Source organism: Cherax quadricarinatus, chromosome 98, assembly GCF_038502225.1.
Source record: "Cherax quadricarinatus isolate ZL_2023a chromosome 98, ASM3850222v1, whole genome shotgun sequence".
In the NCBI taxonomy this organism is placed as follows: Eukaryota; Metazoa; Arthropoda; class Malacostraca; order Decapoda; family Parastacidae; genus Cherax; species Cherax quadricarinatus.
This window is the reverse complement of record NC_091389.1, coordinates 9,993,789-10,010,488: the sequence shown is the minus strand read 5'-3', so window position 1 is coordinate 10,010,488 and position 16,700 is coordinate 9,993,789. Positions and strand designations below refer to the sequence as shown.

General features: G+C 41.5%; 1 protein-coding gene across 3 annotated transcripts in view; it reads right to left on the bottom strand.

Annotated features, from left to right (window-relative positions):
• Rabex-5 (Rabaptin-5-associated exchange factor for Rab5) overlaps positions 1 to 16,700 on the bottom strand; it is a 46,454-nt gene that overhangs the window by 2,206 nt on the left and 27,548 nt on the right. For 2 of the 3 annotated variants that reach the window (XM_070105382.1, XM_070105381.1), the window contains exons 11-12: positions 15,669 to 15,794; positions 14,184 to 14,972 (exon numbers count right to left, since the gene is read on the bottom strand). In XM_070105382.1, the coding sequence (XP_069961483.1) occupies positions 14,184 to 14,972; positions 15,669 to 15,794 (915 nt within the window). Of the gene's footprint in view, positions 1 to 8,980; positions 14,973 to 15,668; positions 15,795 to 16,700 lie in introns of those variants that run through there. The other variant, XM_053796707.2, reaches the window with a different exon arrangement.

Here is a 16,700-nt window from a genome sequence, read left to right as displayed (position 1 = left end):
ACCCCCTCACATGCGCTGTATAATCCTACGGGCTTAGCGCTCCCTCATGATTATAATTAACAAAGGTTATTACCTTGATGTTGAAGGATCTTGATCAAAAAAAGTGAATTATCTAATAGATTATTTACTCTTATTGAAATAATTTATTGGTTGATCGTCTTATAAATAAAAAAAAATTAAAGTTGTGATGATAATCTTTACCGCCATAAACCCCATCAACTATGTTTATGTTATCAAAACCAACCAATCAGCAGTCAGGTTACAAGACTTTCAGGCATTCACGTGACTGTCATACAATGACTGTGATTGGTTGTTCTGCTTTGTTTATAAATAGTTTCTACCAATGAGCTGCGAGATCTTGAATGACGTCACTTGGAAGTTGGTTACCATAGCAACCTTCTCTTATGAGTTGCTGTTGACAACTTCTTACTTATATTAATGCCAATAGATGGCGCTGAATGTTTATTATACAGAAAGTGTCCAGCAGCAAAATAATATTCAGCGCCATCTATTGGCATTAATATAAGTAAGAAGTTGTCAACAGCAACTCATAAGAGAAGGTTGCTATGGTGACCAACGCACTAGCAGCTCATTGGTAGAAACTATTTATAAACATAAGCAGAACAACCAATCAGCATTCATGTTACAAGTCCTACAGGCATTCATGCATCTGTCATACAATGACTGTGATTGGTTGTTCTGCTTTGTTTATAAATAGTTTCTACCAATGAGCTGCGAGATCTTGAATGACGTCACTTGGAAGTTGGTTACTATAGCAACCTTCTCTTATGAGTTGCTGTTGACAACTTCTTACTTATATTAATGCCAATAGATGGCGCTGATTATTATTTTGCTGCTGGACACTTTCTGTATAATAAACATTCAGCGCCATCTATTGGCATTAATATAAGTAAGAAGTTGTCAACAGCAACTCATAAGAGAAGGTTGCTATGGTAACCAACTTCCAAGTGACGTCATTCAAGATCTCGCAGCTCATTGGTACAAACTATTTATAAACAAAGCAGAACAACCAATCACAGTCATTGTATGACAGATGCATGAATGCCTGAAGGACTTGTAACGTGACTGCTGATTGGTTGTTCTGCTTATGTTTATAAAGTTTCTACCAATGAGCTGCTAGTGCGTTGGTCACCATAGCAACCTTCTCTTATGAGTTGCTGTTGACAACTTCTTACTTATATTAATGCCAATAGATGGCGCTGAATATTATTTTGCTGCTGGACACTTTCTGTATAATAAACATTCAGCGCCATCTATTGGCATTAATATAAGTAAGAAGTTGTCAACAGCAACTCATAAGAGAAGGTTGCTATGGTAACCAACTTCCAAGTGACGTCATTCAAGATCTCGCAGCTCATTGGTAGAAACTATTTATAAACAAAGCAGAACAACCAATCACAGTCATTGTATGACAGTCACGTGAATGCCTGAAAGTCTTGTAACCTGACTGCTGATTGGTTGGTTTTGATAACATAAACATAGTTGATGGGGTTTATGGCGGTAAAGATTATCATCACAACTTTAATTTTTTTTTATTTATAAGACGATCAACCAATAAATTATTTCAATAAGAGTAAATAATCTATTAGATAATTCACTTTTTTTGATCAAGATCCTTCAACATCAAGGTAATAACCTTTGTTAATTATAATCATGAGGGAGCGCTAAGCCCGTAGGATTATACAGCGCATGTGAGGGAGTTATGGAAGGTATTCAGGCTTAATTTAGGGAACTGGAACACAGATCCAATTCCCTAGATCAAGAGCCCTCAGCAGCATCAAGGAACCTCCCTTGAGGGCCCCTAGATCAAGATCCTAAGCAGCATCAAGGAACCTCCCTTGAGGGCCCCTAGATCAAGAGCCCTCACCAGCATCAAGGAACCTCCCTTGAGGGCCCCTAGATCAAGAGCCCTCACCAGCATCAAGGAACCTCCCTTGAGGGCCCCTAGATCAAGATCCTCAGCAGCATCACGGAACCTCCCTTGAGGGCCCCTAGATCAAGAGCCCTCACCAGCATCAAGGAACCTCCCTTGAGGGCCCCTAGATCAAGATCCTCAGCAGCATCAAGGAACCTCCCTTGAGGGCCCCTAGATCAAGAGCCCTCACCAGCATCAAGGAACCTCTCTGGATGGGATAATGACAAGTAATCGGGTTTGATACAAGGAGAGGACACCTCCAATTGCTTAGATCAAGAGCCTGTCACCAGACGATACATTATTAGATATACCCAATAGTTACTCATGTGTTGTTGTTTGCTACTCTCCCTGATTCCCTGCTACTCTCCCTGATTCCCTGCTACTCTCCCTGATTCCCTGCTACTCTCCCTGATTCCCTGCTACTCCCTGATTCCCTGCTACTCTCCCTGATTCCCTGCTACTCTCCCTGATTCCCTGCTACTCTCCCTGATTCCCTGCTACTCTCCCTGATTCCCTGCTACTCTCCCTGATTCCCTGCTACTCTCTCTGATTCCCTGCTACTCTCCCTGATTCCCTGCTAATCTCCCTGATTCCCTGCTATTCTCCCTGATTCCCTGCTACTCTCCCTGATTCCCTGCTACTCTCCCTGATTCCCTGCTACTCTCCCTGATTCCCTGCTACTCTCCCTGATTCCCTGCTACTCTCTCTGATTCCCTGCTACTCTCCCTGATTCCCTGCTACTCTCTCCGATTCCCTGCTACTCTCCCTGATTCCATGCTACCATCCCTGATTCCCTGCTACTCTCCCTGATTCCCTGCTACTCTCCCTGATTCCCTGCTACTCTCCCTGATTACATGCTACCATCCCTGATTCCCTGCTACTCTCCCTGATTCCCTGCTACTCTCCCTGATTACATGCTACCGTCCCTGATTCCCTGCTATTCTCCCTGATTCCCTGCTACTCTCCCTGATTCCTTGCTACTCTCCCTGATTCCCTGCTACTCTCCCTGATTCCCTGCTACTCTCCCTGATTACATGCTACTCTCCCTGATTCCCTGCTACTCTCCCTGATTACATGCTACTATCTCTGATTCCCTGCTACTCTCCCTGATTACATGCTACTCTCCCTGATTACATGCTACTCTCCCTGATTCCCTGCTACTCTCCCTGATTCCCTGCTACTCTCCCTGATTCCCTGCTACTCTCCCTGATTCCCTGCTACTCTCCCTGATTCCCTGCTACTCTGATTCCCTGCTACTCTCCCTGATTCCCTGCTACTCTCCCTGATTCCCTGCTACTCTGATTCCCTGCTACTCTCTCTGATTCCCTGCTACTCTCCCTGATTCCCTGCTACTCTCCCTGATTCCCTGCTACTCTCCCTGATTCCCTGCTACTCTCTCTGATTCCCTGCTACTCTCTCTGATTCCCTGCTAGTCTCCCTGATTCCCTGCTACTCTCCCTGATTCCCTGCTACTCTCCCTGATTCCCTGCTACTCTCTCTGATTCCCTGCTACTCTCTCTGATTCCCTGCTACTCTCTCTGATTCCCTGCTACTCTCTCTGATTCCCTGCTACTCTCCCTGATTCCCTGCTACTCTCTCTGATTCCCTGCTACTCTCCCTGATTCCCTGCTACTCTCTCTGATTCCCTGCTACTCTCCCTGATTCCCTGCTACTCTCCCTGATTCCCTGCTACTCTCCCTGATTCCCTGCTACTCTCTCTGATTCCCTGCTACTCTCTCTGATTCCCTGCTACTCTCTCTGATTCCCTGCTACTCTCCCTGATTCCCTGCTACTCTCTCTGATTCCCTGCTACTCTCTCTGATTCCCTGCTACTCTCCCTGATTCCCTGCTACTCTCTCTGATTCCCTGCTACTCTCCCTGATTCCCTGCTACTCTCTCTGATTCCCTGCTACTCTCTCTGATTCCCTGCTACTCTCCCTGATTCCCTGCTACTCTCTCTGATTCCCTGCTACTCTCTCTGATTCCCTGCTACTCTCTCTGATTCCCTGCTACTCTCCCTGATTCCCTGCTACTCTCTCTGATTCCCTGCTACTCTCCCTGATTCCCTGCTACTCTCTCTGATTCCCTGCTACTCTCTCTGATTCCCTGCTACTCTCCCTGATTCCCTGCTACTCTCTCTGATTCCCTGCTACTCTCCCTGATTCCCTGCTACTCTCTCTGATTCCCTGCTACTCTCTCTGATTCCCTGCTACTCTCTCTGATTCCCTGCTACTCTCTCTGATTCCCTGCTACTCTCCCTGATTCCCTGCTACTCTCTCTGATTCCCTGCTACTCTCTCTGATTCCATGCTACTCTCCCTGATTACATGCTACTCTCCCTGATTACATGCTACTCTCCCTGATTCCATGCTACTCTCCCTGATTCCCTGCTACTCTCCCTGATTACATGCTACCGTCCCTGATTACATGCTACTCTCCCTGATTCCCTGCTACTCTCCCTGATTACATGCTACTCTCCCTGATTCCCTGCTACTCTCCCTGATTACATGCTACCGTCCCTGATTACATGCTACTCTCCCTGATTCCCTGCTACTCTCCCTGATTACATGCTACTCTCTCTGATTCCCTGCTACTCTCCCTGATTCCCTGCTACTCTCCCTGGTTCTCTGCTACTCTCCCTGCCTCCCTGCTAATCTCCCTGATTCCTTGCTACTCTCCCTGCCTCCCTACTATTCTCCCTGATTCCATGCTGCTCTCCCTGCATCCCTGATGCTCTCCCTGCCTCCCTGCTACTCTCCCTGGTTCCCTGCTACTCTCCCTGATTCCCTGCTATTCTCCCTGATTCCATGCTGCTCTCCCTGCTACTCTCCCTGATTCCATGCTACTCTGATTCCCTGCTACTCTCTGATTCCCTGCTACTCTCCCTGATTCCCTGCTACTCTCCCTGATTCCATGCTACTCTCCCTGATTCCCTGCTACTCTCCCTGATTCCCTGCTACTCTCCCTGATTTCCTACTACTCTCCCTGATTCCCTGCTACTCTCCCTGATTCCCTGCTACTCTCACTGATTCCCTGCTACTCTCCCTGATTTCCTACTACTCTCCCTGATTCCCTGCTACTCTCCCTGATTCCCTGCTACTCTCCCTGATTCCCTGCTCCTCTCCCTGATTCCCTGCAACTCTCCCTGATTCCCTGCTACTCTCCCTGATTCCCTGCTACTCTCCCTGAATTCTTTTTACTCTCCCAGATTCCGTTACTCTCCCTGACTCCCTGCTACTAAATTCTGTGCTACCCTCCCTGATTCCCTGTTACTCTCCCTGATTCCCCGTTACCCTCCATGATTCTCTGCTACCCTCCCTGATTCCTTGTTACTCTCCCTGATTCCCTGCTATTCTCCCTGATCCTGTTATTCTCCCTTATTCTGTTACCCTCTCCGATTCTGTTACTCTCCCTGATTCCCTGCTTCTCTCCCTGATTCCCTAAGTTTAGAAGTCGAAGTTTATTTCACAAGTTCATAAATTTATAATGATAACGAAGTGCTAAACCCAGAAGGGTCATACAATGCTGCCCAAATTCCTGCAAAGGAGGTTCCTTGATGCCAGAGAGGTTCTTGATCTATGGAATTCAAATAGTGGGTTGCAATGCTTGCCATTCCCCCAGATGCTGTAATGCTTGCCATTCCCCCAGATGCTGTGACCCCTACAGGTTTAGCACCCTCTTCCCCATGAATGTAAACTAATAATCATTTCTCCGGTTCAATAATTATTTTTTTTTGTATCTTGAAAAGGCTTCACCAGATCAACTTTGTAAATTTTAATCCTGGTATACTGTAATGTTTGTAGGCCATTATTATTACATTCATGGGGATTATAATGATCAAAATTAAGCATTAAACCCATAAGGGTCATACATTATTATAATCAAAGAGAAACACTAAACCTACAAGGATCGTACAATGCAGCGGGGCAAGGGACAGTGTGGAATAATGAAGTAGCAAGGGTGGAAATAAGGGTCATACAGTGCTGACATTCATGGGGAGTGTTAAACCCATATGGGGCCATAGAGCACCTAGGGGAATGGAAGACGTGAAGAACTGATGGAAACAATTGAAGTACTGGTCCACCGAGATGAAGAGTTCCTCACCAGCATCACGGAACCTCTCTTGAGGGGTACAGTAGGACAACACTCGTACAGCTATTATGTCCCCTATGGTTTTTTATCGTAAAACCCACTCCAAGATTTGGAATGGATCCATTAATTTTCAAAAGTCAAATCTGCTTGACTTCAAACATTAACACGAGGGTATCCAACCAAGATGGAGAGTGTAACTTAAATGTGTAGCTGCACGTACGCCAACTTTGTGTGAAACTGTTCTTACTGTTATATTTACGAGGGGAATAATTATTATTACAATAAAAAATAAGTGCTAAACCCAAAAGGGTCATAACAAGCTGCTCAGGAGGAAGAGGTAAACATACAGCACCAGGGAGAATGAGAGGCACTAAGGTTTGCTTCAAGACAGGAAGCATAGATGCAATCCCTTACCTCAAGAGCCCCTTGAAAGGATTAAGGAACCTCTTGTCAGGAATTTAAATCATTAAATATATTTGAGTGTACCTCTTCTGAATGTTTCAATACTGAATGGTTGATGCGCCATAGGAACAGGATAATACCCGATTAAATTAGTCCGTCAACAAACATTTGTTAATTTTTTTTAATATGCTGGCTGTCTCTCACAAAGGTAGTGTGACCCAAAACAAATGAAACACTTTCATCATCATTCACACTATCACCATCTTGCCAGTAACACGCAGATACAACAGTTCAGATGTCCCTCCAAAACAGCAAATATTGCAAACCCCTCCTTTAGAATGCAGGCACTGTACTTCCCACCACCTCTAGCTAAAGAACACTGCTTCTGTCTGGCTTCAAACCTTCAACACTGATGCACTTGATACAAATGTTACCCTATAAGTTTGGGCTATATAGGTGTAAATTTGGTAATATTAAAATTTTTAAAAGTCTGGACTCCTTGAATTCAGTGATAACTGGAAAATTATTTCTGATCTGCATTTCAACGTGCAACATTAATATGATTACTGGCTGTCAAGCTAAAAAATTCAACACGCCTTTTTTTGTTATTATTACTGCATGCATTGGGCAGAAGGGAAAGGAAGCACTAAACCCATACAGGTCATACAGTACCTGGGAAAAATGGAAAGCATTCAGGTTTAATTCAAGGAACTGGAGAGCATCTGATCAGCATCAAGGAAACTTTTAAATAACAATAATAATACAATCCGAACCAAGAGTTAGACCCACAAGGATCACAAACCGCTTCACAAACCTTGAGAACATTTTACGCTACGTAAATTTTTACACAATTCCATTAAGCCATTAAGGGATTTATGTCTATTGTTGGTCTTTTTTTTAGTAAAGCAACTTACATGTTTGATTAAGATCAGTCTATTAGTTTCCACGACAAATGGGACAAAAAACCCCCTGAAAAACTTTTTAAACAATATTACTACTCAGAATAACAGAATAACTTCAAGAGTGTATCAGTCTGTAGTGGAAGGAAGGCGGGGTAGGGGTCGGCCTAGGAAAGGTTGGAGGGAGGGGGTAAAGGAGGTTTTGTGTGCGAGGGGCTTGGACTTCCAGCAGGCATGCGTGAGCGTGTTTGATAGGAGTGAATGGAGACAAATGGTTTTTAATACTTGACGTGCTGTTGGAGTGTGAGCAAAGTAACATTTATGAAGGGGTTCAGGGAAACCGGCAGGCCGGACTTGAGTCCTGGAGATGGGAAGTACAGTGCCTGCACTCTGAAGGAGGGGTGTTAATGTTGCAGTTTAAAAACTGTAGTGTAAAGCACCCTTCTGGCAAGACAGTGATGGAGTGAATGATGGTGAAAGTTTTTCTTTTTCGGGCCACCCTGCCTCGGTGGGAATCGGCCAGTGTGATAATAAAAATAAAATCAAATTACAGTACTACTCAGCATGTATACTATACAACACTATGGGAAATGCCTGCCATGTATAGCTGAAAAATTCTCATTAAATAATTAATAATAATAATAATATTTAAATTCCAACGAATCTTGATAAAATATGAGTTAATATAAATAATCCTGAATATAAACTAAGTTGTTATATTTGTTGTGAATTAATTCATGTCTGTATAAATAATGCATTAAAACTGTCCCTTGTTTATAATAATAATAATAATAATAATAATGATAATAATAATAATAATCTAGACAAAGTGCTATACTGTGCCTGTAGATATAAGGCATAATAAGCATGACTTAAAAGTACAGTGGACCCCCGGTTAACGATATTTTTTCACTCCAGAAGTATGTTCAGGTGCCAGTACTGACCGAATTTGTTCCCATAAGAAATATTGTGAAGTAGATTAGTCCATTTCAGACCCCCAAACATACACGTACAAACGCACTTACATAAATACACTTACATAATTGGTCACATTCAGAGGTAATCGTTATGCGGGGGTCCACTGTACTACACTGTACTACACTTGTTCAGAGATCAGATGTGACGACTCTGCATCATTATACCAGTTGGTTAATGAGTGGTGCTCTCTCCGAGACAGAAAGAGAGACAAGCAGAGACACACACAGGCAGACAGAAAGACAGATAAGCAGAGACAGAGCTAGACAGAAAGACAAACAGATACACTGATAGATAGACAGACATGTTTATATGTAAGAGTGAAAACAAGCAAAGCCAAGGCAGTGCACGATCATTAAGTGTCACTCCACTTGTGAGGCCTGGTCTCAGACTGAGCCGCGGGGGCGTTGACCCCCAAAACCCTCTCCAGGTAAACTGCTGCACCGACAGCAGTGGCGTGACATTCGTCTTACACCATGCTTCAAGGAGTTTCATATATACTCCAGCATGTCTAAAACATTTCTGGGACATATAAATACTCTATATATATTTCTAGATAATAATAAATAACCAAAGTAGGTGAGAATGTACACCTGTAGTTGTGTTTGTAACTATCTAAGTGCTATTTCAGTACCTAATATTAGTGTCAGAACAAAGATTGGCTATGAAATCACAAGAACTATTATAAATTGTAATTATCAGACATAAAAATTATATAAATTAATATAAAAACAAGAAAAAAGGTATATTGGCAACACTTCTGCAAGCAGTAGGACTCCATGTTGCCGTCAGGTGAGCATACAGCGCCAACTTCAGTCTTATACCTCAGTAAGTACAGATCCTAAAAAAATTTTTTGGTCTTATTACACACAGAAAATTCTTTCTTCTTTAATTAAAAAAAATCAATATTCGGAGCGCTGGCAATGAAAACGTAAATCAACGTTTGGACAGTTTAAGAGTTAAAGTTGACAATTGTTGCCTGTGTGTCTTATCAGCTACAATAAAACAATACTTGAAGTAAGTTACAAGATCTAAAATATATAAATTTCCATCACAGAAGAAACTGGTCAGATTTATGGTGGGATCAAAATTTTCTGATCTCCAACTAATCAACGTCGTTAATTACGACACTAATCAACTGGCTTTGACCTCACTGCTGTTAAATCGAGTATCGTAGATAAGAATATAATAATGTTGGTAGAATTACCGACAATATGTAAAGTAAAAGGACACAAGTGCAACTAATGTGACATTTTATTGTGGCAACGTTTCGCTCTCCAGGAGCTTTATCAAAGCTTGATAAAGCTCCTGGAGAGCGAAACATTGCCACAATAAATGTCACATTAGTTGCACTTGTGTCCTTTTACTTTACATAGATAAGGATAGTTGTGTTGACAGATATAGTAATATACAGAGCAGTGGTAACACTTGCATTGATACCAATCATTGTGTTGCTGTAAAGTAAGTTATCCTAGCTAATAACTATCATCCACAAATACCAATTATGTTGCTTTAACATACAAGTTATCCTTCCTCAGGTAATATCTATCCTTTTAACAAGTTATCTTAGCTGAAATAATACCTATCCTTTTAACAAGTTATCCTTCCTCAGGTAATACCTATCCTTTTAACAAGTTATCTTAGCTGAAATAATACCTATCCTTTTAACAAGTTATCCTTCCTCAGGTAATACCTATCCTTTTAACAAGTTATCCTTGTGTAGATAATACTTATCCACAAATACCAATCATTATGATACCAATCATAGGTATTATTAGACTTAGGATAACTTACGTCATCCACAAATACCAATCATTATTATATTAAAATTCTTATAAAATTCAGATCTTATTCACTACATTATGAAAGATCAATAATATCTGAAATTAAAACCTAAATGTACAGGAATTTTTAATAAACGTACGCTTAAAAAATAACTAATTTCAATCATACAATTGCAGAAATATTGCCACGGTTGTTCATGGATAATTTGCACCATTCTTCAGATATTGCTGCAAGCCTCATGCACAGATATTGCCACAGTTTCAAGGTAGTCTTAGTTTAAATTTTTTTGGTTTTCAAATGACCATGGTTACAAAATCCAAAATTCATCGATAAAAGTTCAAAGTGTTATATACAGTGGTACCCCGAATTTTGGCCGAAATTCGTTCCAGAAGGCTGTTCGAGTGCCGTTACCTAACGAATTTGTTCCCATATGGAATAATGTAAATTAGATAAGTCCATTTCAGACCCCAAAAAACATATTTACAAAAGCACTTACAAAAATACACTTACATACTTGTTCGAGTTGGGAGCTGTTTGAAATTCGAGGTACCACTGCATTCATGTTCATTACCCTCTAGTAAATTTTTTTTTCGAGATCACATCGCTATCGTGTATCGATACATAATACATTAAATCACTTGTTTCAAAAGATATTACAAAACACTGATTTATATAAGAAATTTGAAATACAAATCAGAAATGCCCACCAAGCCTTTAACAATGTCCATTATTACTATTATTACACTCAAAACTAAGCGCTAAGCCCACAAGGGCCAAACAGCGCTGGAACAGTTTCCATTAAGTTGTTTCAATAAATTAACAAAAGCTACAGTATTGTATATACAATTTAAGTTATTTCTTACATTCTATGAAGACTGTATGGCATATAAAATTTGTGTATACTTAACATTACAAGAATCTCTTGGTATAATTACCTGCTCTGTAATTATGAATTTTTAATTACCTATCTGTAGCTACAGGATTATTAATATACAGTAGGACCCCTTGTATCCACGGGGAATAAGTTCCAAGGACCTGGCGTGGACACCAAGGCCGTGGATAGTAGGAAACTCTACGTATAAGTCCTATACATACTTGTTAAAAAGTTTGATAAATTATGCACAATAAGTAGTGAATTTTCACGTTTTCAGTGATGGGAAGCACTTCACAGCTTCTCTTAGGCTTGGAAGAGCTGCCAACTTCTCTACTTTTGTGCTCTGGGGCCATTATTATGCAAAATTAGTTATTTTTGGGCCAGAGTTAACTGTAGATAACTGAAACTGCGGATACTGAATCAGTGGATACAGGGATTCTACTATATAACAATTAAGAAAAGTAAAAATTGCAGTGACAGAGATTCCAAGTGAACTGACATCATGATACAAACCATACCCCCGGCCGGGATTGAACCCGCGGTCATAGAGTCTCAAAACTCCAGCCCGGGGGTATGGTTTGTTTGCAATCGTGTCATTACGATTTCTTGAGTCATCATGATACAAGAATCAGGTTATAGCAAGTTGATAAATAAAGATAAACTATGACAATGTCAAAAATACAAATAAATATAAAGAAAAAATAAACTATGGAAATCTTGCCAAAATATTAATAAAAATATGAATACAAAGCCAGATGATGAGAGGGTTAAGTGTGATGTCCTCGGAGCGATTATTTTACACGTGGAAAATTTGAGAGGTTTGGTCATGGACCAGGTTGTGGGGGGCATTGACCCCCACAACAACCTCCAGGCATATCCTACAATGAGATCTTGAAGTTTCGACAAGATCGACTGGTCAAACTGATGAAGACCTGGGTCATGTGACCACAAGCCACACCAAGTAGCTCACCATATTAGATCCATGCCAGGATTTTTTTATATTTTTGGCAAAAAAAACAAAAAAAAACTGGTACTTATCAACCATGGTATAGGTGGGGTTAGAAATCATGGCAAGTGAGTTGTAAAACTCTAGGCCAGTGCAATCATGTTATTATGATTTCGTGAGTCGTGACCGACTTACTCTTGCAGTGCTAAAAATTTAAATTTCCCGACACCCCACTCTCATACCAGGTTTCCTAGGTTGTAACATGTTAATAGTTCTGGTAATATTAACTTCCCCAGTGCCCAATCTCAGACTAGAAAAGAAATGTTACAGGATTACAAAATCATGAAATGTTAAAGATTAAGATATTGTGCAACATTTCGGAATGTTTAGTGAGGAAACATTTCACCAGCCAGTCGCTTCTTCAGTCCAATGCAGAGAATAGTGGAAGATGAGGAGGACTTTGAGGTAATCAGTCCTTCAGCTTGTAGTTATGTGCTCAATCCATCGATCTTTTCTGAAGATTGATGGACGGAACACATCAACTCCAGGCTGAGGGACTGATTCCCTCAAAGTCCTTTTTTTCCACCATTCTTTTCTATATTAAACTGAAGAAGTCACTGGCGGACAAAACATTTCCTCAATAAAAACTCGAAAATGCTGCACGAGTGTGTCATTCTTCAACATTAATTTCATTTCTCTAAACATTTTCACATTTTTGACAGACTTTAGCACTGTTAAAAACTATAGATTAACATCTCGCTAACCAACTTACAATAATTGTAACACGGAAGAATTGGAATTATTTAAAAGCTATATGAGACTTTTTTTTTCATTACCCAGTAAATATATGCTCTAAAAACTAAGAAGCTTTCAAGAAAGAAGTTTTGCGGTCAGTAACTAGCCACTGTTAAATTACCTGCTCACAGAACCTGACTCGCAATACAATGACATCGGTAATCTCATCGCTCGCATAATATTAGACACCATAGAACTCAAGTAACCTCATCACTCACACAACACTCAACACTACAGAACCCAACTCATAACACCAACTCCAGTAGCCTCATCACTCACGCAACACTACAGAACCCAACTCATAACACCAACTCCAGTAGCCTCATCACTCACGCAACACTCAACACTACAGAACCCAACTCATAACACCAACTCCAGTAGCCTCATCACTCACGGAACACTGCAGAATTCAACTCATAATACCAACCCCAGTAGCCTCATCTCTCTCATAACACTAAACCAGTTAGCAAAATTCTTTGGTATACAATATATCAATACAAAAAGTCATTTTTTGACCAGGTTCACTAACACTGCATAACATACTAAGTATATCTCACTAGAAGTGTATGCACCTAGAGCAGCAATACACATGGTGGACGTATATCTCTCAGTGTGTATATGTTGTGTTTGCTGTAATCTCTATTTTGACGAATCAAGACAAAAAGATGACCCAGGATTTTTTTTTTTCGAGTTAGGAGACTCCACACACCACCCTGTTGCAGAATGTGGATAATGGTACACAATACTCTAATAAAGCTCCTTTATATACAGTCAGTTCTTTTATAAAGTTCCTCTATAAATAGACCCCTGGTTGCCTTCAAGAGGGAGCTGGACAGATGCAAAATCAGTACCTGATCAGCCGGGCTGTGGTTCCTATGTCGGTTTACGTGCAGCCAGTAGTGACAACCTGATTGATCAGGGCTTGATCCACCACGAGGCCTGGTCATTAACTGGGCCACGGGGGCGTTGATCCCCAAAACACCCTCCAAGTATACTCCAAATCTAAGTAATGACCGGATAGGCCTACACATCACGTGATATTCAATTATGAATTAACCCTTGCAATCCCGTTTGTGCTACATAGTGGAGCTTCATAACAGAATTGACCCTATGCATAGATAGATATATTAATAACTTATTTAAATCACAATGAACACCTAAAAAATTCATTATAAAATGTGAACATCAATATATCTACAGTACAGGAAGCTGAAACAGTGAAAATATTAAATGACGTAGTTTGGAATAGTATTCAGAGGTGACTATCAGGTGTTTGCAGGATAATTTTGAACAGTATTCAGAGGAGACTATCAACTGTTTGCACCATAGTTTGGAATAGTATTCAGACACTATCAAATATCTGAAGGATACTTTTGGATAGTATTCAGAGGACACTATCAAATATTTACAGGATAGTTGTGAATAGTATTCAGAGTAGACTATCAAATGTCTGCACAATATCCCCTAAAACATTATATACCTTGTCAATGGTGTCTTCCCTCTTTAGTGGCTTCTCTGACGGTCTTGGCGTACTGTCTCCAGAAGATGTGCAGCTCCTGTTGTCCGTCCTGGAGGTTGTGGGGAGGAGAGGTGGCGGAAGGGGGAGCTGGGGGCCTTCCAGCGGAGGCGAGAGTGGATCAGGTGGAGTGGAGAACAGGTGCATGTTGCCAGTGTCGCACGGAATGCTGGGGATTCGACCGCCCTGGATGGTGAACCCAGAGTATGATTGAGGGCAGGGACGGGGAGGTGGTCGAGACGTGTGGGCTGTATCACGGGTCGATGCAGCGCCACTAGCCCGAGTGACGATGGGTGGTTGGCCGACGTGATGTCTGGGGGGTAATGGAGGTGGCGCTGTCGAACTGCTAGGCTGGATGAAGGGATTTGTGAGTGACACTGTCGAGTCGAGGGCCGGCGGAACGTGCACAGGGCTCCTCTTTGATCCATCACCTTCCAGCGGACTGAATGAATCTAACAGATCAGGCAGAGATGACAAGTTGAAGGGTGGGGAATCATCCAGGAGGGTCTTATTTTCTTCGGGTTTTGGCGCTTCTATGCTGGCAGTGCCTTGCTCGCTGCCTTTATCATTACTGTCTAAAGATGACAGCAGCCCAGAGTCCAGTGCTGACAGTCCCTGCAGGAATGACAGACTCTGCTGGGCAGCCAATATGTCTGGGCTGAGAGGGACTTCCAAGGTTGGAGGAGCACTCAGGCTGGCATCTTCTACCTGATTGTTTCCATCAGCAACTTGCGGCTTTCCACTTTCCATCGTCTGTGTAAAGTAAACAAATATGAAATCTATCCCGAATTTAATTGATCAAATTATAATTTTTTTAACACATCGACTATCTCCCACCAAGACAGGGTGACCCAAAAAAGAAGAAATGCTTTCATCTCTCACTTCATCACTGTCTTGCCAGAGAAGTGCCAACATTACAATTCAAAATTGCAACATACAGTGGTACCCCGAGTTTTGAACCCCTCCAACTCGAACAATTATGTAAGTTTATTAATGTAAGTGCCTTTGTAAGTGTATTTTTGGGGGTCTGAAATGGACTAACCTAATTTACATTATTTCTCATGGGAACAAATTCGTCCAGTAACGCCACTTGAACAGTCTTCTGGAACAAATAAAGTTCGAAACTCGGGATACCACTGTATTTCCACTCCTTCAGAGTGCAAGCACTGTACTTCTCACCTCCAGGACTTAAGTCTGGCTAACTGGACTTGAGTCTGGTTAGTCGGACTGGTGGTGATGGTGACGATGATGTGAAAATGAGTAAAAATGACTAGGAAAACATCAAACTACCAGTGATAATGACTAATAATGATTGATGGTGACAATAATGAGGAAGACATCAAACTACCAGTAATAATGACTGATAATGATTGATGGTGACAATAACCAGGAAAATATCAGACTAACAGTGATGACAGAGGAGACGACACCCTACGCCAGGTCACACACCTGCGGCGTCAGGGGCGGCGGCAACAGCTCCGACGCCGGAACTTCCTCGTCGATATCCGCTTTCCGTGGGCGGATGGTCAGAGGTGTCCGCTCAATAACGCCAGCTACCTCTTTACTCACATTCTCCTGCCGTAAATTATTATTATTATTTTTTTAACACGCTGGCCATTCCCCATAGAGGCAGAGTGACCCAAAAAAGAAAAAACACTTTCATCATCACTCACTCCATCACTGTCACTACAGTTCAAAACTGCAACGTATCTCCACTGCACCTCCCACCTCCAGGACGGAACCCCTTCATAAATGTCACCTTGTTCACACTCCAACAGCACATCAAGTCATTCAAACCACTTGCCTCCATTCACTCCTAACACTCAAGCATGCTTGCTAGATGTACAATATACTGTATAATACTTAGACTCTTGGAAGCAAGGGGCTGGCTAGTAACCCCTTCTAATGTATATACAGTGGACCCCCGCTTAACGATCACCTCGAAATGCGACCAATTATGTAAGTGTATTTATGTAAGTGCGTTTGTACGTGTATGTTTGGGGGTCTGAAATGGACTAATCTACTTCACAATATTCCTTATGGGAAAAAAATTCGGTCAGTACTGGCACCTGAACATACTACTGGAATGAAAAAAGTTTGTTAACCGGGGGTCCACTGTATTACTAAAGTCTTCAAAACATTTTGACAAGCTTTTATATCATTATAGATTATTATACACAATTCTGGAGGTCCCCAAGTGTTTGTTAATTGAAGAATTCCTGTATTATGAATTTTTTTTTTTCAACAAGTCGGCCGTCTCCCACCGAGGCAGGGTGACCCAAAAAAGAAAGAAAATCCCCAAAAAGAAAATACTTTCATCATCATTCAACACTTTCACCACACTCGCACATTATCACTGTTTTTGCAGAGGTGCTCAGAATACAACAGTCTAGAAGCATACACATATAAAGATACACAACATATCCCTCCAAACTGCCAATATCCCAAACCCCTCCTTTAAAGTGCAGGCATTGTACTTCC